The following is a 24,398-nucleotide window of genomic DNA, read 5'->3' on the forward strand; positions in this document are numbered from 1 at the left end:
GAACAAGTGAATGAGCAAAAGCAAGCCGGAAAGGAAAATGGAACAAAATAATGATTACACTGGCCAACACATTTTCATGCCTCAAATGTTAGACCTGTTTCTGGGTGTATTTGACCTGCTGATTCCAAAAATGGCACTAGTTTTTGAGATACAGAACATATGCTCACCCATAGAAAGCCATGATAACCATATCAAAGAAACTAGAGCTGATGCAGTCTATCCAATGAAATTTTCTGGATCAATGCCCCAAATCCAGGAAAAGGCCTGAAAAGCAAGACCTCAAGAAAAAAATGGCCAGGCATTCTCTCCACAACATGTATGCTTTCACCTCCACTTATTTGTCTTTTTTCTAAATGTTGTAATATTTAGCCATTAGGGTCTTCCTTGTAATTTTGGACGGTCCTTTCTGTATTTTTCCAGCTCTATAATATCTTTTTTTATAGTTCCGAGTAGAGCTTCGTACAGTACTTCAAGTGGGGGTCTTACTAGAGATGTTTATAAATGCATTAATATAATTGTAGTTTATTTCTCAATTTTTTAACGATCTCCAGTTTTTCACTGCAGGTATATATCAGCATTTTAATTGAGTTATCTCTTCCCAAGTCACTGCTAACTCAGAACTCACCAATGAATACAAGAAGTTATTCTATATCATTTTACGCTTCGTATTGTATCATATTTTCCTTTATAAGGCTCATTCCTTAGGTTTGGAAAACTCCTTTTGGAGCTCAGTGTCATTCTTTTATGTTTTTTGTATTGTTTCAACCACACATCCCAGTTACAAAACATTAACGACTTTACACAACCTCTCCATTTTGTGTTGGTGCCTCTCAAAACTTTATGGGGAGACTTTGACAAAGCCTTTTGTCATTGGTAGTTTAAGTTTTATTTTTTTAAAAAAATATAGTCATATCCTGTTTTAGAATAGGGACCCTGGTATTTTAATGTTTGCTTTTCAGTGAATTTTGCAGCAAGAGTTTGCAATTGGTTGGTTAGCTACTGGTAGGTGTGCTGTCATTTCAAAGTTAGTACCAAAAAAACCCGTTAGTACATGCGTTCTTCCTTCAATTTTATTGAAAAGTTTTGTTCAGGAGAGAGTTGCCATTGCCTTCCTGTAAAGCAGGTCTGCACAACCTGTGACCCTCCAGGTGTTTTGGACTGCACCTCCCAGATTTCCTGATCGTTGGACAAGCTGGTTAGGGCTTCTGGAAGTTGGAGACACAAACTCCTGGAGGGTCACAGATTGTGCAGGTCCTGCTGTAAAGATATGAGAGCATAACTTGCCAAAGGTAACCCCATGGGTTTCAGCCTTGGTCTTCTGAACCTCTAGAACAGGGGTCCCCAAACTTTTTAAACAGGGGGCCAGTTCACAGTCCCTCAGGCCATTGGAGGGCCGGATTATAGTTTTAAAAAAAACTATGAACACTGCACATATCTTATTCTGAAGTAAAAAAAAACAACGGGAACAAATACAGCCTCAATGTTAATAATCATAATCATAATAAAAAATAATAAAGAGGGTTGGAAGAGGCCCCTTGGGCCATTTAGTCCAATCCCCTCTGCCTTTGTGCACCAAAAGTACAAGCAAAGCACCCCTGACAGATGGCCACCCAGCCTTAATGTTGTTAATAATAATACAGTAGAGTCCCAGTTATCCGAGATAAAGGAGCGGGCCGAATCCCAGATAACTGGAACCACTCGGATTGCCGGGAGGCCCTATTATCCCTCCCGGCAATCTGGTTTAGGGAAGCACCTGTGAGCGCTGCTGCCTAGCAACGCTCATGGGTGCTTCCCAAGGGGCGAGGGCTCACCGAGGGACATCTCCCCAGATCTCCCTCAGCCAGGCCCTTGCTGAAGGAAAGTTTCCTCCAGCAATGGCCTGGCCGATGGATATCGGGGAGACATCCCTTGGCGATCCCTCATCCCTTGGGAAACACCCCACAAGTGCTGCTGCCTAGTGGGGCGAGGGCTCAGCCCAGGGAAGCACCCCACAAGCACTGCTGCAGCAGCGATCGTGGGGCACTTCCTGGGCGCTTCTTCCTTCCTCTCCTTCTCTCGAGCTCCCTTGGCTCGAGAGGAGAGGGAGGGGCGCCTCCAGCGGTACCTTGGATAATATGACTCTCAGTTAACCAGAACTCAGTTAACTGGGACTCTATTGTGATAATATTCTTAATAATAATAATAAACCTGATACAAAAGGATCCAGCAAAAGGAGAAGCACCAAGAAACTACAGGCCAATAACCTGTCTGCCCACTATGTTTAAACTACTGACTGGCATCATAGCGGACAAAATTCAAGACTATCTTGAAGGAAAAAAAAACATCTTGCCAGATGAACAGAAAAGCAACAAACGGAAAAGTAGGGGCACAAAAGACCAGTTATTAATTGACAAAATGATTCTGGAGAACTGTAAAAGCTGAAAAGCTAATCTTCACATGACATGGATTGACTACCAAAAGGCCTTTGACTCACTCCCACACAGCTGGATCATCAAGTGCCTGGATGCCATCGGGATTAGTAAAAATGTTGGCACCTTTATTGAAAACATGATGGAGCACTGGAAAACTGAACTGTTTGTTGGAAATGAAAGCTGTGGACTTGTCAACATCAGAAGAGGAATTTTCCAGGGAGACTCATTGTCCCCTCTGCTTTTCATTATTGCCATGATCCCTCTGTGAACAATCTTACAAAAAAACAAACCTCGGCTATCAGACATCTAAGAAATCTCACAAAATTTCGCATCTGATGTACATGGATGACCTGAAGCTGTATGGGAAAACAGAAACTGAAATCCAGTCTCTGACTAACACTGTACGAATTTTTAGCACTGATATCAGCATGGAGTTTGGTTTGGACAAATGTTCGACAGTGGCATTGAAGAAGGGAAAAATCATTGAAACTGAGGGCATAAATATGCCTAATGGCCAAACAATAAAGTGTCACCAGCCAGAAGCCTATAAATATCTGGGCATATTACAGCTGGACAACATCAAGCACTATGTGGCCCAAATGATTCATTGGAACTTATACCTCAAATACCACCTCCCAGCAGTAAAGAACTGGTGGGATCACAAACCTGCAAAAGTATTGGAAAATGAACACTCAAAGATACTGTGGGACTTCCTAATCCAGACTGACAAAGTTCTGGAACACAACATACCAGACATCACAGTTGTGGAAAAGAAAAAGGTTTGGATCATTGATGTTGCCATCCCTGGGGACAGTCGCATTGACGAAAAACAACAGGAAAAACTCGCCCGCTATCAGGACCTCAAGATTGAAATTCAAAGACTCTGGCAGAAATCAGTGCAGGTGGTCCCGGTGGTGATGGGCACATTGGGTGCTGTCCCAAAAGATCTCAGCCGGCATTTGGAAACAATAAACATTGACAAAATTACGATCTGCCAACTGCAAAAGGCCACCCTACTGGGATCTGCGCGCATCATCCGAAAATACATCACACAGTCCTAGACACTTGGGAAGTGTTTGACTTGTGATTTTGTGATATGAAATCCAGCATACCTATCTTGTTTGCTGTGTCATACGTCATTGTGCCAATAATAATAATAATAATAATAATAACAACAACAACAACAATAAAGAGGGTTGGAAGAGGCCCCTTGGGCCATTTAGTCCAGCCCTCTTCTGCCTTTGTGCACCAAAAGAACTAGCAAAGCACCCCTTAATAATTAATTATTAATTAAATGATAATTAAAATACCATTATAAACAAGCAAAGCTGTAGAATGAGTGCACCGGGCAAGGGAGGAGTTGGAAAAGGCGTGCACTTTTCCCTTCTCCCTCGCGCCACTGCGGGGCCTGGATAAATGACTTTGATGGGCCACATGTGGCCCCCAAGGCATAGTTTGGGAACCCCTGTTCTAGAAAAACACTCAAACCTGGATCAACATTACACAGGCTCTGTTAATATGCTGGTGCTTCTAGTACTACTATTACTAATACAGTGTATGTATGGATGTATTTTACATTAATAATCTCAATACATTGATGTCCCGTTTTTAATTATTATTATTTTAGGCTGAACAGGCTGCCAAGGTTGAAAAGATGCGTCAGAGCATCCTTGAAGGTTTACACTTCTCCAGGCAGAACCACCCGCTCCCTTTTCCACCACCACCTGCTATGCCTTTCTATCCAGCATCTGTATATCCTCGGCATTTTGGGCCAATCCCACCACCTCAGGGCAGGGGCAGGGGCTTTCCTGGTAAGTGTGCCTCTGTTGAAACATGTAGCATTTCATTCAGAACAGATCTCATGAGTATTGGGTGCATGTACAAATACATGTGAGATTTATACACCCTGTATTGTGTTGTAATTCATACACAAATTCCTACAGGTATATCATTTGTCATAACTACATCATTTGCAGTAGTGTGTTGCATGAATTCAACACATTTGACATAAGCAAATAAATTACATTTAAGGGATTGTGGAAAATGAAATCAGAGTAAATGGAGATATTAAGTCATCCTTCTGTTCCAAATGTCTGAAAGTAAGTAATGGTGAGCAACAAAGGTAGAAACTTCTCCACAAGCACATTTATAAGGCTTCATGTAGTATTTGGCATGAACTGTAACATTTTTTGTTTTATTACATTTCCAAGGGTTGCACAAAAGTTCTCTTGATTTTGTTTTATTTTTAATGCATAGTCTTGTAGTATGAAGCAGAAGGTAGTTTTTGTGTGGATTCAACACCATATTTGTAAATGTAATTTCATAAGGGAATGCTGCCATGTGTTTTGGAAGAAAAAATTAAACTTAATCATAAAGCTGATAAAATGACATTTGAACCCGGTTCTTTGAACAAGTGGACTTTAAAACTGTAGGAAGAAATTGAAATGCAAGGTTAAAGAAAACCACACCAAGCATTTAGCTGAATTAAATTGTGTAGGCTTTGAAAATACAGATTGAACTATCCCTTATATATTTTTTACTCTTAGAAGAAAGGGGGCTTGTGTGTTCCCCAGATATTTATTTTTTATCAAGTTTCTTCAGGTTATAGTAATTTCTGATGAAATAATGGATCCATGCATTTGACAACATGAGAGGTTAGTATTGTATTTGATGTTACATCATATAAATTCAGCAAAAGCTGTTTCAGGTTTAAAAAAAACAATTTAATCTAAACATAGTTTGTAGTAGAATTTGGCTCTCAAGATGTCTGCAGTAGTGAGAGAAAATTGGGGGGGGGGGGGTCAAACTAGAGTTTCTGCATCCAGCAGTGGATAGTAAGTTTATAAGCTGTTCACAAATTTTATGAATTAAGCCACTTATGGCTAGGAGATGGGTTTTCCATGTTTTTCTCCTTGGCTACAAAGCCAGCATATTCTCAAAGATATTTTTTTAAAAAGAGGCACCTTGTGTTCACTCCAAGAAGACATCCACAGCTTGTTTTGGGGGGCAATTCCTCTCTGTCCCCCTCCCCCTCACAGTTTTCCCCTGTCTCTTTTACCCCGGGTCTCACAGGAGTCTATGGCTTTGGAGGCCCTTATGGGGAAACAGTAGCAACAGGCGCTTATCGGGCCTTCCGGGTGGCTGCTGCAGGAGGACACTCCGGAGGCTTCTCTGGCAATGACAGCAACAGGACTAGCAAGTTTCAGGGCGGTAATTATACCAATCCCCTTTTCTTAGAGCTTCCAGCAACAGCCTCCTTCCTCTCACTTTGGTCAGAGGCTTTTCACCAATGACTAGCTTCCTTGCTCTTCTCCCTTTGCCTCTTCTCCCCCTTTTAACTCTCTGCAGCTGCCAGATCCTCTGCAACTTGCACCGCAGACTGCTGTCACCTTATTTACTAACTGCAGTTACTTGGCTAGAAGATTTCTACAGCAAAGTACAGTTGCCACACATCTGCCCCTAAAAATAGTTATTTTTAAAAATGGTTTGAAGTAGGAGCAGGAATCATTTAGCATTCCACAACAATCTAGAGGACTGCACAGTCCTCACCTCTGGTTTAAAATCACATTTCAATTTTCTGTATCAGCAAAGCAATATGTGTATACTTAATACTGGAAATTTTACTTATTTGAAAATATTTGGAAATAGGTTAGTGGTAGATATCAGTGGGATATAGAGTGATATCCAATATAGTTTTGGGTGGGTTTTTTATGTCACCATTGTTCATAGGAGTTCATATTGAAAAACAACTCCTGATGAAAAGTTATTCAAAGGTCTTCCTTTTTAATAGAACAGGAAATCCCTGCACTTTATTTAATACCAACACATTCTAATATCAAAATTCTGGCTAATAGCCAATGCTGCTGAATCTCAGTAGCCTCATGAAGCATCTGGTGTGTTGATAGTAGAGCATAGAGAAGGATGCAGTTCCCTGCCTTTGCTAGTGCTGTAGGAATTAATGTGTTGAGATTCTGGCATAACTTGTAACCACATTGCTTCTACTTATTTTTAACCCTTGCATTGCTGTTAGCTTAATTGCTCATGTCTGGCAAATGTTCTTTGTCTTAAATGACTGTTGTGATCTTTGATAGCATTACTCTACAAATAGACCCATGTGAATATTAAAATTTAAGTTGAAATGCATGGTGAAATACAAAAGTAATAAAGAGCAAGTGTTTTTAAATAGTGCTCAAACATTAACCAGACAATTGTTGCTTCAGACATGTGGACTTATGGATTATAGCAGCACAGTTGAAAGCAAGTTGGAACAATTTTACTATTTTTATTTAAGATTACTATACATTTCAAATGGTGGCAGTAAAAATTAAAATAGTTGGATTGCATCCTGGTTTATTGATTTCCTCTATTTTTTATCATTTTTAAAATGTATTTGTTATGCAATGCTTTTGACACGAAATAAATAAATAATCCTGGTTTATAAGTGAATGGCAGATCTCACATTTCCTACAACAGGAATGGGACCTTCACCACACAGTGTGACTTCCCTGGCTAAGAGGTGGGTCTTTGCATACATGTCCTCAGCCCAAGTTGCTCCTGGGCAAAAAGAGTTGAAACAGAATAGGAGACTCCACAATTCATCTGTGCTGCATTGTATGCACAAAAGCATATTTCCACTGTCTTGAAGAGACACCTTTAGATTGAGGCCTTACAGCTTAGAAAGTACTCATTCTGCCTTAACTTGAGAAATGCATTGCATTATGAAACTGTTCCTTCCTCAACCTGGATTGCAGTATAGCATCCAGTTTAGAATTTATAATCCTTAACTTTAACCATAGATAAATTGACATGAAGATAGCACATTTAGCTATTCTCTACTGATATCAATAGGATTTAATTCTAAACTGGGGTTTATGAACAAGATTACAATGCTTGTAAAACTACCTTGAAATCATCTAACTGATTATTTAAAATAATACTCAAAGAGCATTTACACAGTCTTCATAGACTTTTTAAAATTCCTTATCCAAATACTTAGAAATCAGTTTTCAGAAGGGGAGATGTTTTGCAGAGTGAATGGGTTTAATGGGTCTCTATTCTATTCTTCAAAAGTGCCATTTCTCAGAATTATCATTTCTGTTGTTGTTTTTCTTTGTTTAGGTGTCCAACCTATTCCTTCTCAGGGAGGGAAGCTTGAAATAGCTGGCACTGTGGTAGGCCACTGGGCTGGAAGCAGACGTGGTCGAGGAGGCAGAGGGCCGTTTCCTTTGCAGGTGGTTTCTGTTGGAGGAGCAGCGAGAGGGTAAGCAGAAAGAAGCCTTGATTCTGCTTGCTCTGGATGCACAAATGACAACAAGATAGCCGCCTTGAGTCCCTTCGGGTGAGAAAGGCGGGGTAAAAATGTTGTAAATAAATAAATAGTTGCCTTGGACAGTGGTCTCCATCAGTCAGCAGGGGTGTACCCAATGACTGTTGCACCCCTAGGCGTAGGCACCTTAAAACCACACTAGAGCCCCAGAATATAAGCAAACAAGCTGTTTATTGATGGTTATAAGTAAGCACAAGCTAATAAAGTTCAGATTCAATAAAATGGGTTTAAATCCACAAGAACAGTGTACTTAAAAATCTTAAAGCAAGAGTCTAGGAAAGTCATTCAAAGAACATAGTCCAAACTAGATATCAAACACAGTCCCACAAAAAGCATCAAGAATAGTCCAACAAGATTCAATTCCAAGGCATGGAACAAACTGGAACTACAGGAAACAAGACTAGAATGCAGGATTAAACTCCAAAGTAGTCCAAGGTAATAGAAATCTAAACGGCAAAGTTACTGGAACATTCAACTGGATTCCAAGGCAAAACAAGGCTGGAACTTGAACAAAATCCATGGCTGCAAGAATATACAGGAACACGGAGCAAAGATCTTTCTCTCTTGAATTGCAATGTTGCTACCTCTGCTATAGCAGAGAGGGACCAGGCATTTAAGGAAAATTCAAGGTCTTTGTTTCATGAGAAAACTTTTTCTCTCATGAGAAAACTATTCATTAGCGCGCTTCAAAAGGAGTTGTTTACTTTTTCATAAACATTCTCTTTCCCTCCTTTGGTTCTTATTACCTCCCTCTTGTCAAACACATTATCCTCCTCTAAACTAGAATGTCCATCTGACATCTGGTGAACTGGCTTTGGCAGCGGAGAGGAATGTGGTTCAAAATGCCTGCTTGCAACCATTATGTCTCTGGTCCCAGAATCCACTAGAACAGACTCTGGTTGTATCTCAGGCCCAAACTGGCTGCATGTCAGGCCCATATCCAGAGTCCTCTGGCAAAGCAGGTGCAGGGACAATTACTGGCTGAATGGGCCCAATCTCGAGCTCAGGCTCAGCTACAACAATGACTAAGATGTCCTGTCTTTATATGGAGGGCTAGGAGGATTTGGTCATGATTCTGGCTGCACTGTTTTACACTAAGCTGCAAGTTGCAACTACTTTTCAAAGTTGGTCCAATAGAGTGCATAATAAAATAGCCCCCCTCCCTTATCCATGGGGGATATCTTTCCAGCTCCCTTGTGGATGCCTGAAAGCACAAGTAGTACTAATCCTATAACAGTAACATTTTTTACTGCAGTTGACCACAGGTCACTGAAACCACAGAAAGCAAACATATGGGTGGTGGTGGGGAGAATACAGTAGTAATCCCATCTCGACCTCCACAAGGTAAATATGACTCTGCACTTAAAAGTAACTGGTAAGAAATCCTCCCCCCTGTTGATCAGTATGAAGATTACATTACTGAGTTCTCTTTGGGAAATAGAGCATCTAGATACACAAGTTATGTTTGATGTCTGCATATCTGACACCAGCTGAAACCAATTCTGTCAGAAAAAGAGCTTCCACAGCCCAAAAGTATACTCTCTTTGTGTGCTACCATAAAGAGAGTCTGCTATATGTTCCACCCAGTTTTACTACTGAAGGTAGAGGAATATGCAGAAGAGACATTCTGATGGTTTGTCCTGGTAGTAACTAATCCTTGAAATACCTTAAGCCTAAGCAAGTGACCATTAGCACTTTGAATTGAGTCTGGCAATATATTAAAAGTCACTAATATTGATACAACAATAAAATTATATATGTCAAAGTGAAGGAAGCCTTTGGCTGTGTCAGTGGCTGCACTGTTTTGAATCAAGTTGCAAGCTCCAACTATTACTTAATCTTTATAGATCACATAGAGTACTAATCCCATCTAAGGCATACATGACTGGCCTGTTACTCTAATTAGCTGCTTTCCTGTTGGAATCTCATGTTAGTAGCAGTTAGTAAGTCCTTAGTACTTTTTAGGGCAATTCCCTAGCATGAGAAAAAAAATGGCACAAAAATTATCCACACCTAGCAGTTTTTCCCATAATATTTAAGGTTATCAGGTCATTGTTATTTTTTATTTTTTAAATTTCTAGTGGTCCTTCATGTAACAGATCTTGCCTACCTTTATAGATCTTTATAGATCACATAGAGTACTAATCCCATCTAAGGCATACATGACTGGCCTGTTACTCTAATTAGCTGCTTTCCTGTTGGAATCTCATGTTAGTAGCAGTTAGTAAGTCCTTAGTACTTTTTAGGGCAATTCCCTAGCATGAGAAAAAAATGGCACAAAAATTATCCACACCTAGCAGTTTTTCCCATAATATTTAAGGTTATCAGGTCATTGTTATTTTTTATTTTTTAAATTTCTAGTGGTCCTTCATGTAACAGATCTTGCCTACCTTACAGGGCTGGTGTACGGCCATTTTGCAGGCCTTGTTTTCAAAAGCTCAGCAGATCAAGGGGGAGGGATGATCAGGCAGCCATTACAGTGAGTGCAATCTGATTGGCTGATGCAAATGAGGAAGCCAAAGTGACAGAGCCAGGCAGCCAAAGAATTCTTTTTCAGTTGGGGGTTGGAGTTTGAAATGTGAAGATAGAGATATAGTTTTGGGAACTATGTTTTGAAAAGGAAGCCTCTTTGAGGAATATAGTTAAATGCCTTCAGAAAAGGAAGGACTGAAAACTATATTGTGGCTTTATAGTCTAGAGTGTTGGTGTTAAATCCCAGGGGAAGTGGATTTAAAAGTTGAAATTGTCCTGTTTGTGTTTCCTTGGTGAAGGAACATATTTACACAGAATCCAAGTTATAAAGCCATCTTTTACAAGAGAAAACTCTTAACTTGTTATTGAAACCACTACGCATCTTTACTGTTACTGAAACCACTATGCTTCTTTACTGCTCAAATACAAATAAACAACAACTTCTTGTTTTCCTCACATAAAGTGTCTCATGTGACTCTTTCAGTATCCTAATTACAGAGGAGGTTCCTGAATATAACATTGGTGGCAGCATTAGTAGAGGTAGTGAGTTCGAATCCTCCATAATTTTGGTGGCAGATGAAAATAAAAGCCTTTACAATTCTGGCAATTTCAAAAATCCTCTATTATATATATAAAGCCAATCCTCTATACTCCACCTCATAAAATTGAAGATTGTTCCAAGTGGTTGCTCTCTGGGAAAAATTGTTCTGGAGCTGCTTGCCAGAAGAAAGATAATCTGCTTATCTGTCGTTCTTCCCTGGTTGCCATCCTTTATATTAGCAGGGGATCCTGTTTTACCAGTTATAATTTACAATTTGAGGGTAAAACTGGCATTGCTTTTTTGGGGGGGGGGAGGGGGTTTGCACATAATTACTTTAGAAGAGGCAGCATGGTATAATACAGTTTGGTTGAAAAATAACTCCCTAGTTTTAATGTGTTTTAACTTAAAACTAGGGAGTTCTTTTTCAAACACCCTGTATGCCTGGAAAACAGGGGTCAGTTCCCCACATAGTCATGGAAACCCACTGGCTGACCTTGGGCAAGTCAAACTCTCTCAATCCTAGAAACCCCTGTGATAGGTTTGTCTTGGGGATGCCATAAGTTGGAATCAGCTTTAAGACACACAGCAACAGCGACAACGTTGCTTGTGCTAGAATAGATACATTTTCCCTTAATTTGAATTTACCTGTTCTAAATATTGATATTTGGCAATGTTTTATTTCTGAATTTTTGGCTTAAAATAGATGCAGTTTCACTCAGTCATTTTTGGCCTCATTATAATGTTAAAAGTCAACTTGCACAATTATTTAGTCTTAACAGTTATCACTAGTTCTCTAAATGACAACTTGTTTTGTTAAGACAGCTATGTTGCCCTGATTTGGAGCGGGTTATGGAGCATCAGCCTTGGCCTCCACTCTCCCCAAGTGCTGCCACAAGTCTCCGCCTTTAAGTTGTGGTTTTACTGCAATTTATGTTGCAGCCTGATCCCTGAACTGCTATTAATTTTAACAGTGGCAGATGGAAAACAGTGCCATAAGAAAGTTGAAAGCTTCCCTGCCACCCCAAAATATAATTAAGATCAAACCACAATTTTGTCAGGGCTGGTCTGAGGGCAGTGGTCCTGATAGAGTCATCTGCTGAGTACAGAGTGAGAAATCAAGAGCAATTAGGATCTCAGTTCAAACTTACAAAGCAGGACTGGGCTTGAGAAGACACGCTAGAGCAGGCATTGTTGCTTGAAGGGAAGGATCAAATAGAAGAAAAAAGACATTTATACTCCCTCCTTTTGCTCAGACGGAGCCATGGGCACTGGGTGGAACTGAGTCACATTGAGAAGGCACTTCCCTGAGGAGATACATTTACATGGCTTACCATAAAGGGTAGTAATCTATGGTTCTTGACAGTCAAATGTAGACAACACAACAGACTGCAGTTGATCTGAAAGTGAAGTGAACGTTTCATAATTCTTTATGGCTGAAAGAGGCCTGCTGGAATTCAACTCTTCTAATGCCAAGCCAAGATTTAGCACTGTGTCAAAGCCAGACTTTTCCATTCAGGGAGTTAGTAAAGGGAAGTAGTACTGTTGTGAAACACATAAGCCTAGATCATTGTAGTTTAATTAGTAAGATTTGTAAGGTTGACAGCTAAGTAGTAAATTAGCTGTTTAAAATGATCATGTCAAATCCCATTCTGGAGAAAACCAGTTCTTTCTATTCTTAGAAAATGTTCTGCTTTTGAGGACAGTTTCACAGCTGTTATGAAAACAAGTTTACAGCCTGTATATATGAGACTGTTAGTGTTTGACTAGAAGGTACACATGTAAACAGAAGGATAGTGTAAATAGATTTTATTCTGAAAACCAGATATTTTAACAACTTTCTATTGATTCATGTGAAATGGTTTTGTTTTGTATCCCATATTCACACAGAGTATTTTTCTTCTAGATTTATGTGTGATATAATGATTTTGCCTGAAATTGTATAAATGGTTTAATATTAAACTGTTGAATATATTTTATAGTTGAAATTGTTCCTCTTAGTTTTAAATGTAAACGTAAATTTACCTTGAGATCCTGTCTAGTGAGATATTGTAACAAATAAAATGTTTAACTCACATCATGTTCTATCTAGGCGCCCTAGAGGAGTTATTTCCACTCCAGTGATAAGAACTTTTGGCAGAGGAGGAAGATACTATGGAAGAGCTTACAAGAACCAGGGAACAATTCAGGTACTCGAAATAGCCTCGTCTATAATACCTAGATTCAGCAATGGTTGAAGATTAGTTTAAGTATTGGTAGATGTTGGTTGCTTTGTTCACGAAATGTTTTAAAGCTGTCTTAGTTGGTAACTATCACTGCAGCTTTGATTATACACCTTGTAAGGAACTACTTGCTTTGTCTGCCCTGAACAACACTAATAACGAAGGAGACTTGTACAAAAGTTGTTTTATTTTCCAGTATTCCAACACATACCTGAATGATTTGGTGTCATCCGCAAATTTGGGCATCTCACTGCTTACCAGTACCTCCAGATCACGAAGAAGTACTTGTCCCTGTGCAAATCTTTTGCATTACTTTTATTCTGAGAACAGTTTGTTCCTGTCCTCTCTTTCCATTGCCTGTTATTTGTCCGTAAGAGAAGCCATGTCAAGTAGATCCCCTTTTGTCCATGTTCTTACTGATACTTTTGGAAACTTCTAAAAGTTAGGTGAGACCAGGATAATAACTTGAGTAGACACCGTGTATATGGGTCTTGGATCAATTTATACTTGGGGAAGGGGAGTCTTAACAGACATCTCTTGAGGTAATGTCAACAAGGGAGCAGAAGGGATGAAATAGGAAGAACTATAGAACTAAAAATATATTGTGGTTTTGTTCGGCTTTCCCCATCTTCTTTACTTGTTCCTTAATAATTTGTGGACTGCATTTGGTTATCCTTTTGATACTGAACTTAAAAAGGACAAGGTGTGAATTACATTCTGAAGTGGAGAAGTAACTAGAAACAGTGCAGAATGTAATCCACATCTTGCCTTTTTTGTTTTTTAGCTCAGTATCCAAAGCATCATAGTGTTTACTGCCAATATGATTTGCTTACTTCATCATTTCTGCACTCTATTAGTTGCACTCTGATTCCATTTGGTCAGCAGTTTGGAAGGTTACATTAAGTAGGTAATATAATTTCCCAACATTAGAAGACGAAGTTGTCAGGAGTGCACGATAAAACAGTTTTGTTCACATATGTATCAGGACAAAAGATGCCATGTATATCAGATAACTAGGTGGGCTGAATAATGAACAGAACAACATACATGCATTTTGTGTGTGTATTTGTATAAGAGTTTGAGAGAGAGAATTGCAGAAGACATCTTGTGAATTGGAGACAGATTTTTTTTCAACATTTGATGTTGAAAAATTGGCATGTGCATGTATGTAAGCTATTTATATTCCAAATAATCTTGGGGTTTTAAAGAGCACTTAATCTGTGTTAGAGCACTTAATCATTTCACGTTCCTTCCCCAACTGACTGGACAAATCTGTGAGAGTAGGACACCATATTCTACTTAGGAGTGTTGAAGTTTTCCTTCCTGGTCATGGCTTGAAATTGGAATCTTGGTCAAGAAAAGGAGAAATTCTTGGGGAAATATTTTCTAAGCACTCACAATACTCTGAAGCTAAATATTGCCTTGTATAACCAGTGATTTATTCAGTTGTGCTCATATCCTGCCTCCTTTTTCTGTTTGTTTGTTTTTTTAAAATAGGGTAAACCTCCTTATGCTGCTTCAGCAGAAGAAGTGGCCAAAGAACTTAAGTCAAAATCAGAGGAATCAAAATCCTCAATTGTGTCTTCAGAAGGATCCCTGGCTGAAAACGGAGTAGTGAACGAGGAGAAACCAGCTTCCCAGTTGAATGGGAATACAGCAGACGACAGGGCTTCCAACCAGTCTGAAAGTGCCTTGAGTAATGACTCTAAAACGTGCAATACAAATCCTCACTTAAATGCACTAAATACAGACAGTGTTTGCCATAAAGATGATGCTCTTGAGGCCACTGTCTTAAAAAAAGAAGAGTAAACTTATTTTTTATAGAGGGTGAAGGATGTTGGAAGGGTCAGGATTAGGAATATCTGGAAAGAAAGAGAGCCTACAGTTACGTACATTTTTTCCTTTCCGTAAGAGAAAAATGAGAACTTTGGAAATTTGGATCCCTCTTGGATGTCAGAGATTTAAAGAACACATTTTTAGTTTTAACCAGTTGTAGTCAAAATGCTACAATACAACACAAAAATGAAAGAGAATGAAGAGCATTTGACTCCCGCACTTAAAATGAAGTATACACAAAGTTTAAACTGGTTATGACAAAAGCTTGGTAGTTTTTGTTTCTTGAAATATATTAAAAGAAAAACAAATTTTGGCAGTCTTTCAGTATATATAGCTTAAAATATAATTTTTAGTACTTGGCACCATATGTATGCCATTATATTTGATTTTGCATTACTGTGTCACAAAGCTTTCTTTAAGGCTTTGATTTCATGATTATGGGGGGGGAAAGGCACAACCACAGTTCTTTCTTTTTCTTAAATTTCATCACTGTTGATGTGGTTCTTTTTATGTTTAAAATGTGCAAACTATCAAAAAGTATAGAGTAATATTGGAGTTCTGCTGATTTTAAATATACATCATACATGCTTTACAAGCAAGTTAAAATGGATTTAACTTGAAAATCATAGAAGATGCAAACGACCTTTTCAAAATACACACAATGTGTTCTGATACTTTTTGTGACTAATACCATGCATCCGTGATCAATGAACTATGTGGTTTTGAATCAGACGTAGACCATTAGTACTACTATTTGAGCTAAACTTCTGCATGGTTCATAATTTTTAAAGTGTGTAGTTAATATTATGCATGTTATTGTCCTCTTTCTTCCATTCTTACAAGTACTGTGCCCATTTGCAAAACAAAAAAAGCTAATAATCAGTAATAGTCCTATAAAAGATGTTAACTATGTTTAGTCATTGACTGATCTTGCTCTAACCTTAAAATTTTGTGATTATTGACCTCTGTTGCATTTATTCTAAAACAAAAAAATTATCTAGCCGTTTTGAATATCAACGTTACCCTGGTGTACTCATTGCTGTATGCATTATTGTTCTCTGTTGCTGTTTTATGCCTTCATATTAGCAAATATGAAATTCTGTGGAAAAAAAGCTTTGATCTTCAAGAAATACCCCCCTTCTGTAGCAGGAAACAAATGGCTTGTTCTTGAGAACTTTCCCATCAAGAATTTAGTATAAGCAAATATACCTGTATCATTTTGATGTTTTTGTTAGTGTTTCCAAACTTAATGTACTTCAAAATCAGAATCATTTCTTTATATTCGTTTTCATATAATTCTCCTGATGCTCTTCATCACACATTAGTGATCAGAAATGAGGTGTAATTCCCCATTCCCTGCCCGCAAGAGCTAAGTAGGTATCTTAATGTAAGTTGAAGGGAGTTCTGCCCCAACTCATGGATTGTGCAAGAATGAACTACTGTTGGGTTTGATTGGTTGTAGATGGATTGTGGTGTGGTGTATTTGAAGGCTATTGAATGCAACTTACAATGCTTAATAAAAATCTTTATTCTTTTAGTATAAAATTGCTGTGTAGAGTCTTATTTGTATTTTTAGTAGTTTCATTTCTAAACATAATCCTCTTATCATAGGGGTGAGTGTTCACACATGGGATCAGTATCCCCTCCACAGACCATCCTATGGGCCAACCACCCACATATCAAACCCTACTACTTGTTTTCCTCTGCAGGAAATGATGTGTCTCTTGTTACCCTTTTGAGGACTACAGAGGAAAAAATGGTGATATTAGAGATAGTATGGTACTGTGGGTACTTGGGGTTGGAATGTAGTTGTGTTTTCTCATGTTGAAGGGAATTGTGCCCCACCTCATAAGAATATTTTGATGCATTGAAGGGTTTGGAGTCAAAAACGGCATGAACATATGAATTATGTGAAAAAATTGGGGATCTTATGGAAATTGTTCAGAGGTTTCAGAGCCCAAAAAAGTGTGTTCAGGTGTCACGTGTGTTGTAAACTTGTTTGCCTCTTAAATATGAAATAAGACCTAGAAATTATCAATGTTGTGTTTTCTTCTGAATGACACTTGAACATTTATTAAACTATTCAAATACCAATAAGCAATGTTCTTGCCTCTGATGGGCTGTAAATCATGTAAATTTTTCTCACACCCAAAGACTCTTGTGTTTCTGTGTTCTTTCCAACAACATCAGCGATTCAAAGTGGGGTCCATCCATTGTCACGTTACATTAGGATACACTAACGTTTTGAAACTGGGTTAGTGGGAAAATCCATGCATGTTGCCATTTGATAGCAGCCATCATTAGTAATGGTGGCCCCACATTTAATTGAAGAAAGCTGAAGTATACCCAGAATATTTTTGTGGTGATGACACAAGCTGCAGGACAAATTCTTTGCAGTAGCTATAGCTGCAACAGGTTAAACCACTGAGCTGCTGAACTTGTTGACCAAAAGGTCTGCGGTTCAAATCCGGAGAGCAGGGTGAGCTCCCACTGTTAAGCCCAACTTCTACCAAACATTCAAATGTGAGTAGATCAATAGGTAGCGCTCCGGCGGGAAGGTAACAGCGCTCCATGCTGTCATGCCAACCACATAACTTTGGAAAAGTGCGGACAATGCCAGCTCTTCGGCTTAGAAATGGAGGTGAGCATCAACCCTCAGAGTCGAACACGATTAGACTTAATGTCGGGGAAAACCTTTACCTTTACCTTACCACATTGTATTGATATAGTAGATTCGCATTTGATTGAAGGGAACTGATGTCTTAGGGAATGAGTGGTGTCTTCCCAAATGAAGATTATGCAGAGAATTTCATCAAAATATATTCAGTTACTCATAAGCAGCTGCCATTTCCAAAGTGGGGTATTAGCCTTGGGTATGCCAGCGATTGTGTGTGTAACTAATCAAGTGTTTGTTGGTGGAGGGGGCTCATCTTTATTGTCAAGGGGAGGCAGCTGTTTCTTTATCTGGGTAAATAATGGATAGAATTAGGCTGCCTTTGTGCCTTGATCCATTCCTCTGTTCTAGCCTGTGAGGAAGGAAATGTGGAAGAACAAAATCGGAGTGGATTGTCATGGGCAATGCATTTCTGTTTATCAGTATCAATGACCAGGTTTCTAGTCTTTGTGAAGTAATTCTTAGGTGGAGTTGAGGACCGGAAAAGAAACTTGGTCTTAATGGCTCTCTGCTAGCTGTTCCTGCTTCTGAGCAGGTGTCTGTCATGGTTTTTTTTTTCCCCCTTACTATCCCTGTCTTCTTCCCGAGTCCCTAAACAACCATGCTTCATATCTATTTTAATGCATGATTTTACTAAAAAAAAATCAATTATCAATTTATATTCCACTTTTTTCCCAATGTGGAACCCAAGATGACTTATAGCATGCATTACAATAAAATTTTAAAAATTTAATACATTTTAATCATGTTAAAAACACTTAATTGTATAGATAAAAATGCAGCACCCCTTAAATGCCATGCAACAGTGTGCTAACATCTGAAAGTCTGTTTAAATAGAGAGAGCAGAAGGGTGGAGGAGCAGCCCAGCCTCTCATGGGAAGGGATTCCATTCTCAGAGAAGCCAACAAGAATGCCCTCTGCACCAGACATGCTTAGGGTGGTGGTAGGAGAAAAAGCCCTCCCTGATCATCTTAAAACTTGGTCAGGCTCTTATAAGGAGATAAAAGTCTTTCAAATAGTCTGAACCTAAGCCAGTTGCAAGCAAATTTCACATAAAAGATTCACAATGAACTTGGAGGTTCCTTGTGTTCTTTGCTGGGGATGAATATCTTTTCCAAAGCTAACTATGCACATACACAACTCCAGTATCATCCAAGTGGAGTTTCCCTTGTTTATATCCCACCCTACCCTACAGCACAATCACTGCCAAAATCTGTTCAACTGGAGCATATCTGGAGAGGGAACAAAGAAAGAGGTAATCTGTTCCACTAGTGGTTTCCTTTTTGCTGTAGATCAAACAGCTTTGGATGTAACCCAGTGTATTAACTGTTAAAATGTTAATAACTGCCAATTGGGTGATAGATTCATTAGAAGCCTATAGTGCAGTCTGAATGCCAATTGTCATTTCATTTGCATAAACATTGTTATTTAAACATAAACTATTGGTTTGTTTTTTAAGCTTCCGCACTACGATACTACTGAAGAAACATGATGCTTTGTACAACAAGTAGCAAGATGATTATTTGCTCAGGGTGCTGGGTCTATTTAAAGCAATCACAGAATTTTTTTACGGTGCCTGTTACCTATTGCTGAAGGATGGGTGTTGTTTTTTGGCACCTCAAACCATTTTGGCTGACTAAACTGAGCAGCTCAAAGCTGTTGCCATATGGGTTTTTTGCTGTGCTTTGCAGTGTTCATCCAACTGCCACTTTCAAAATAATAAAACCCCTTTCTCTCTGGTTCCTACTTTTTGGAACATGAGTGAATATATTAGAGTATAGATCTTTGCACCAGAATTCTGGTGGATATGGGAGGGCTTCCTAGAAGCTAAGATGACTAATCTAAGACCATCGTACTTGGGACATACTGTAGTGTCCCGGTATCAGGTAGCTAGAAAAAGCCCTCCCTAGATCCCCTGGACCTTAATAATTAAACATGAGTGTCCAATCTTCCTTTCTTGGGAGAGGTGACTGAGAGGGCAAGCCCTCCAACTCCAGGCAGTCTTGGATGACACTTCCTTGACCCATTTCAAACCAGCTTCAGAACAGGATACGGAGTTGAATCTGCTATGGTCATCTAAATGGGTTATCTCCATCTTTACTCCTTATACCAGTTGATGCTTTTTAGACTTCTCAGCAGCATGCCTTCAAAATAGCCTGAGCTAAGGATAGCATGACTATTCTGAATTGATGCCTTGATGGGATGGGATAAATTAAGAAAAACCAATTGAAAGTGAATCCAGATAAGACAAAAGGTGCTTGCCATCAAGGGTATTAATCAAGGGATTTGGAGGTGTGTTAACCAGTTCTGGAGGGGGTTACACTCCCCCGAAAGACTATGTTTGCAGTTTGGAAGTGCTCCTAGATCTGTCTCTCCAAATGTCAGCCCAGGTAGGTGGGCTGCACCCCTTCCCAGAATCAGAAGACCTAAAGATATTAGTGCATGGACTAGTCACCTCAAGATTGAACTGTAATGTGCTGTACATTGGTCTACCTCTGATAAAGTTTGGAATATCCAGTTAGTTCAAAACATGGTATCCAGATTAATCACAGGAACATCTAGGAGTTAGCATATTACACTCAGATTAAAGTCACTTCACTGTTTACCAAATAGTTTTTGTGCAAAGTACAAAGTATTGGTTTTCACCTGGATCCCCAGGGGAGAAGAGCGGTGTATAAATTAAATAAATAATAAATAAATAAATCCTACATGGTCTGGATCCATGTTACCTACAGGATCACTTTCTCCCATATGACCCGTCTCCATCACTTAAGTCCTCTGGGGAATTTTTACTCGATCAGCCAGAACCCAACTGGCATCTGTCACCCAGAGGACCTTTTTCATCGGCTCCTCATGGCTATGGAATGACCTGCTGGAAGAGATTTGACAGCTAAATGCGCTGTCAAAATTTAAGATACAATGAGAGACCTATGACTTCTGACAGGTATACCCAGTCAATTTTAAATTACAAATTTAAACTTACATCTATTAGAATTGTGTTTTAAAAAATTTAATATTTATTTTAATATACGTATTTTATGGTATTGCATTTTATGTGGCTGTTTTAACTGTGTTGTATCCCGACTTGAAGAAGAATCTTAAGACCTGGCTATTTAAGCAAGCCTAATATGATCCTTAAGTATGATGAAGGAACGGCGAAGCAATTGATTCAATATTTACAAAGCTCAGTTGGTGCTAGATTGTCTATACTTTTGATATGTTTTATATGTTTTAATTGTTGAAAGACTATTTTAATTGATATCTATATGTTTTTATAGTTTTATAACATTGTGTTTTACTGATACTATTATTGTCTGAATCTGGCATTGAATTATTGCCATAGTTTGTAAGCTGCCCTGAGTCCCCCTTCGGGGGTGAGAAGGGCAGGGTGTAAGTAAACTAACTAACTAAATAAGGGATGGTGGGTAACAAATACTACTACTACTACTACTACTATTCCATGGTGAATACTTTCACAGGGATCTCATTGATATGTAAAATTGTGCATAAAAGATTTCTGGTCCAGGAGAGTTGAACCAACTGGAGGACCTAAAAATGCCGAGAGAGAACATATTTTGTTGGACATGGATAAATGAAACCAGGGATACGAGGTCAATGGATGCTAGGCTGTCCTGTACATAAGACATTTACTATTAGGAAAAAACAATTATGCCTGGTAAGTAGAAAGCAGTAAGAAAAGAAGACTAGGGTACATTACAGTTGGACAAACTCAGTCAAGGAAGCCATAATCCTGAATTTACAAAACTTCAGCAGTGTGGATAACAGGGTGACTTGAAGGTTTCTGGTTCATAAGGTTATCATAAGTTTAAGTTGACTTGGCAACATTTAACAACAACAATAGGAGATCCTGTTCAAAAGAAAATCACTCATTCTCATGAAGAGATAATTAAAATAGATATATCAATTAACTGCTTAGTACAATTGAAATGGTCCTTTGTTAACAGATGCAATAAGAGACACATCTCAAGAAACTCAAAAGCTACATCATATCACATCACATAAAATAATTCTTACATTGGTACATTTTATACAGTCCCTGAAGAACTTAAAAGCACAATGGATCCATGGTATCTATCTGCGATGGTTTGTTTCAAACCCTCCATGGTTACCGAACTCCATGGATGCTTAAGTTTTGTTGAATACAATGAATGTAGAATCCATTAGTATGGACAGCCCACACAGGTCAAACCATGATGGGATTTTCTATTATAAAGAAACTTTCTTAGGAGCATTTTGAAATACATTGTTTATTCTGTGGATTCTTTTGTATGTTCTTGAATTTTTGCTTCCTTTGGTAAGCACTGCAGTCCAATTTGTCTATATGGAAGGATTGTGGAAATGAAGAAGCTGGGGTAGAAGTGCATCAGAGATGGTTTTCGTTCCTCAGTATATACGCAATCTAGTCAAAAGAAAAAGGTCACTGTAACCTAGCAAAATACAGTCAACTAACAAACAAAAAGATTGTACTATTGCTGACCTCTGAGTTCTTTACAGAGATTTTTCTTCATAAAGTGCCCTGCAGATAGTGCTATAAAAATAATAGATGAAAGGCTTCTAAGCTAGGTTGTGAGAAAGGTCAAAAGCAGTCTCCTTGATAAGATTGTTTTGCAATCCATTTGTAAGATTACCTTTAAAAAATCCAGTTTCAGTTACACATGAGTCATGATACGTAAAGCTGTGTGTGTATGTGTATGAAACATTTCCATGAACATACCATACAGGTTTTCATTCAACATCCTAAGTTTCCACATTGGGGCCTGCTGTGCATCGTGTCATGGCACATGGCAGGCCCCATCCTTGCTGCTCATAAAAGTGGCAAATTGGGGTAAAAATTCCTCATGTGGAGAGGTCCTAGGGTGTGCCTCAGTTTTGTAGTGTTAATGATTTTTATTTTCTGATGTCATTTTGACCTTTAGGCTTAGTTTTGACCCATGAAACTAATTTCTTGTCCCAGTAAATCTATTTCTCAAACATGCGGTGGCCTTTTCTTTATCTACTTTAATTCAAGATGATGGTCAGCAGTGACTTCCATTTGATGTGTTGCAATAGCAGATTCCCAGATTATTTTAGTGTTAACACCTTATTTTATTTTTTTAGTTATTTAATCTTTAAGGTTTTTTAACTTAAGTGTTATTTACATAGCCTATTTAAAATCATATTATGTATTTTTGACATTAATATTGAAATTTAAAATATATACAGAAAGTCTACTTTCTTCTATTATGACATATTATTAGCTTATGTGGACAAAGATTCCTGATTGTATTGTCTTCTTCTTCTTGGAAATGTATGTTATATTTAAAATCATTGTCATGCCCTGGCAGCGGAGCACTGGAAACCAATACACAGAGGCCAATAACAGTCTAATATCTTTATTAAGGAATTAGTAAATTAGAACAAAAATAAGCAGAATATATAGCTCAGCTTTAGACCTTCCAGGGAAGGTCAAATATAGTCCAGTAAAATATTGTCCAGTATATAATATTAGAGTTCAAAATTATAATCCAAACCGAAACACACTCAACCTTCCAAGCAGTTTGAGTGGGGAAAACGTCCAAGATTTTCTAGAGTTCAAAGTAAGTCCAAGGCAAGGAATTGAAGACAAGACTGGATTCTTGACACAAAGATGCAAGGCTGGAAACACGGCAAGACAGGACAAGAAACACGACAAGGCAAGGCACGATGAGACTGGAAGTTAGCGGACTTAAAACGCAGTCCACACTAGGCTGGAACCGAAGTTAATCCTTCAACTGACTTGTTGACTCCGCGAGGACTAGCCAGTGCGGGGAACTTTTAAAGAACTTCAAATCTTTCTTCAAAGCAGGTGTCCAGTGCTCCTTTTCCCAAGGGAAAAGAGCTGAACCAACATCTTCATCCAGATGCGATCCTCCCTGAAAATTCTCAGGGGAAACGAGCTAATTAACACTCTGTCTGGCTGCTAATCGGGCGCTTTTCCGTGTTTGCGCTTTTTCTGAGCGGCTAGCCTCCCAAAACTCCCTTCTCGCAAAGGGGGGAGAGGTGCTGGGAATAGGCTCCTGTTCAAGGTCCTTTTTAATGAGCTCCGGCCTAAAATTGTCAACAAAAGACATCTGGAACGGAACAGCCTCTTGCTGAAATGGCAGAAATCCCATGTCTTCATCGCTGTGATCCATAATGGCGCCAGGGTAGGGACCCAGAGGGCCATGGGACATCACAATCATATATTTTAAATATATATAAATGAAAAGTTTTCATGATATTTTGTGTCCCCATACACTTTGTTATTATAATTTCTGTATCTGTTTATATCACTTTTAAGGAGTTGGATTAACCTCCAGTTTGCTAGTAAAACTGAATTACTGTGTTGTGAAATTATGCATGTCTACAAAGTGTGTCACCAACATGAAATGATTGGAAAGCTCTGCTTTAGACAAATCTTTGAAGCATGTATGATTTGAAATTGAAAGCACAGAAAGCATTCTCTCCATGTACAGGCAGTCCCCAAATTACGAACATTAGATTTGTTCTTAAGTTGAATTTGTATGTAAGTCAGAACAGGTGCATTTTTAAGCATAACTTCAGCCACACACACACACACACACACAAGCTTTGGATAGCATAGGAAAGGTCTAACACCCCTGTCATGTTTGTTTTGCTGTTTCTGCCGCTGTTCAGAAGATTTCACCTCACTTTCTGTCTCTGTGATAATTGGATTTTGAAGAAAAAAAGGCTTGTTGTGGAAACAAGGATTGGTGATAAAGCTTCAGTGGAGACACCTTTTCCCCATGATAACTCTTTCATGAGTGAATTTCCCTTCCTAGGGATAGATTTCTCTCACTTTCTGTTGTCTCTCTTTACTATCAGTTGTTTGTAAGTCGGTTGTTTGTAACTTGGGGACTGCCTGTGTATGATAAGTGTA

General features: G+C 38.7%; 1 protein-coding gene across 2 annotated transcripts in view; it reads left to right on the forward strand.

The window, feature by feature from the left end:
* The window catches only part of fam120a (family with sequence similarity 120 member A), an 89,297-nt gene extending 72,947 nt beyond the window's left edge, over positions 1 to 16,350 (forward strand). Inside the window, exons 14-18 of one of the 2 annotated variants that reach the window (XM_062969953.1) lie at positions 4,039 to 4,222; positions 5,484 to 5,621; positions 7,530 to 7,671; positions 12,840 to 12,936; positions 14,467 to 16,350. In XM_062969953.1, coding sequence (XP_062826023.1) covers positions 4,039 to 4,222; positions 5,484 to 5,621; positions 7,530 to 7,671; positions 12,840 to 12,936; positions 14,467 to 14,778 — 873 coding nt within the window. In that variant the 3' untranslated portion in view covers positions 14,779 to 16,350. The remainder of the gene's footprint in view (positions 1 to 4,038; positions 4,223 to 5,483; positions 5,622 to 7,529; positions 7,672 to 12,839; positions 12,937 to 14,466) is intronic. The other variant, XM_062969954.1, reaches the window with a different exon arrangement.
* The last annotated feature ends 8,048 nt before the right edge of the window (positions 16,351 to 24,398 follow it).

This window comes from Anolis carolinensis, chromosome 2, assembly GCF_035594765.1.
Source record: "Anolis carolinensis isolate JA03-04 chromosome 2, rAnoCar3.1.pri, whole genome shotgun sequence".
NCBI lineage: Eukaryota > Metazoa > Chordata > Lepidosauria > Squamata > Dactyloidae > Anolis > Anolis carolinensis.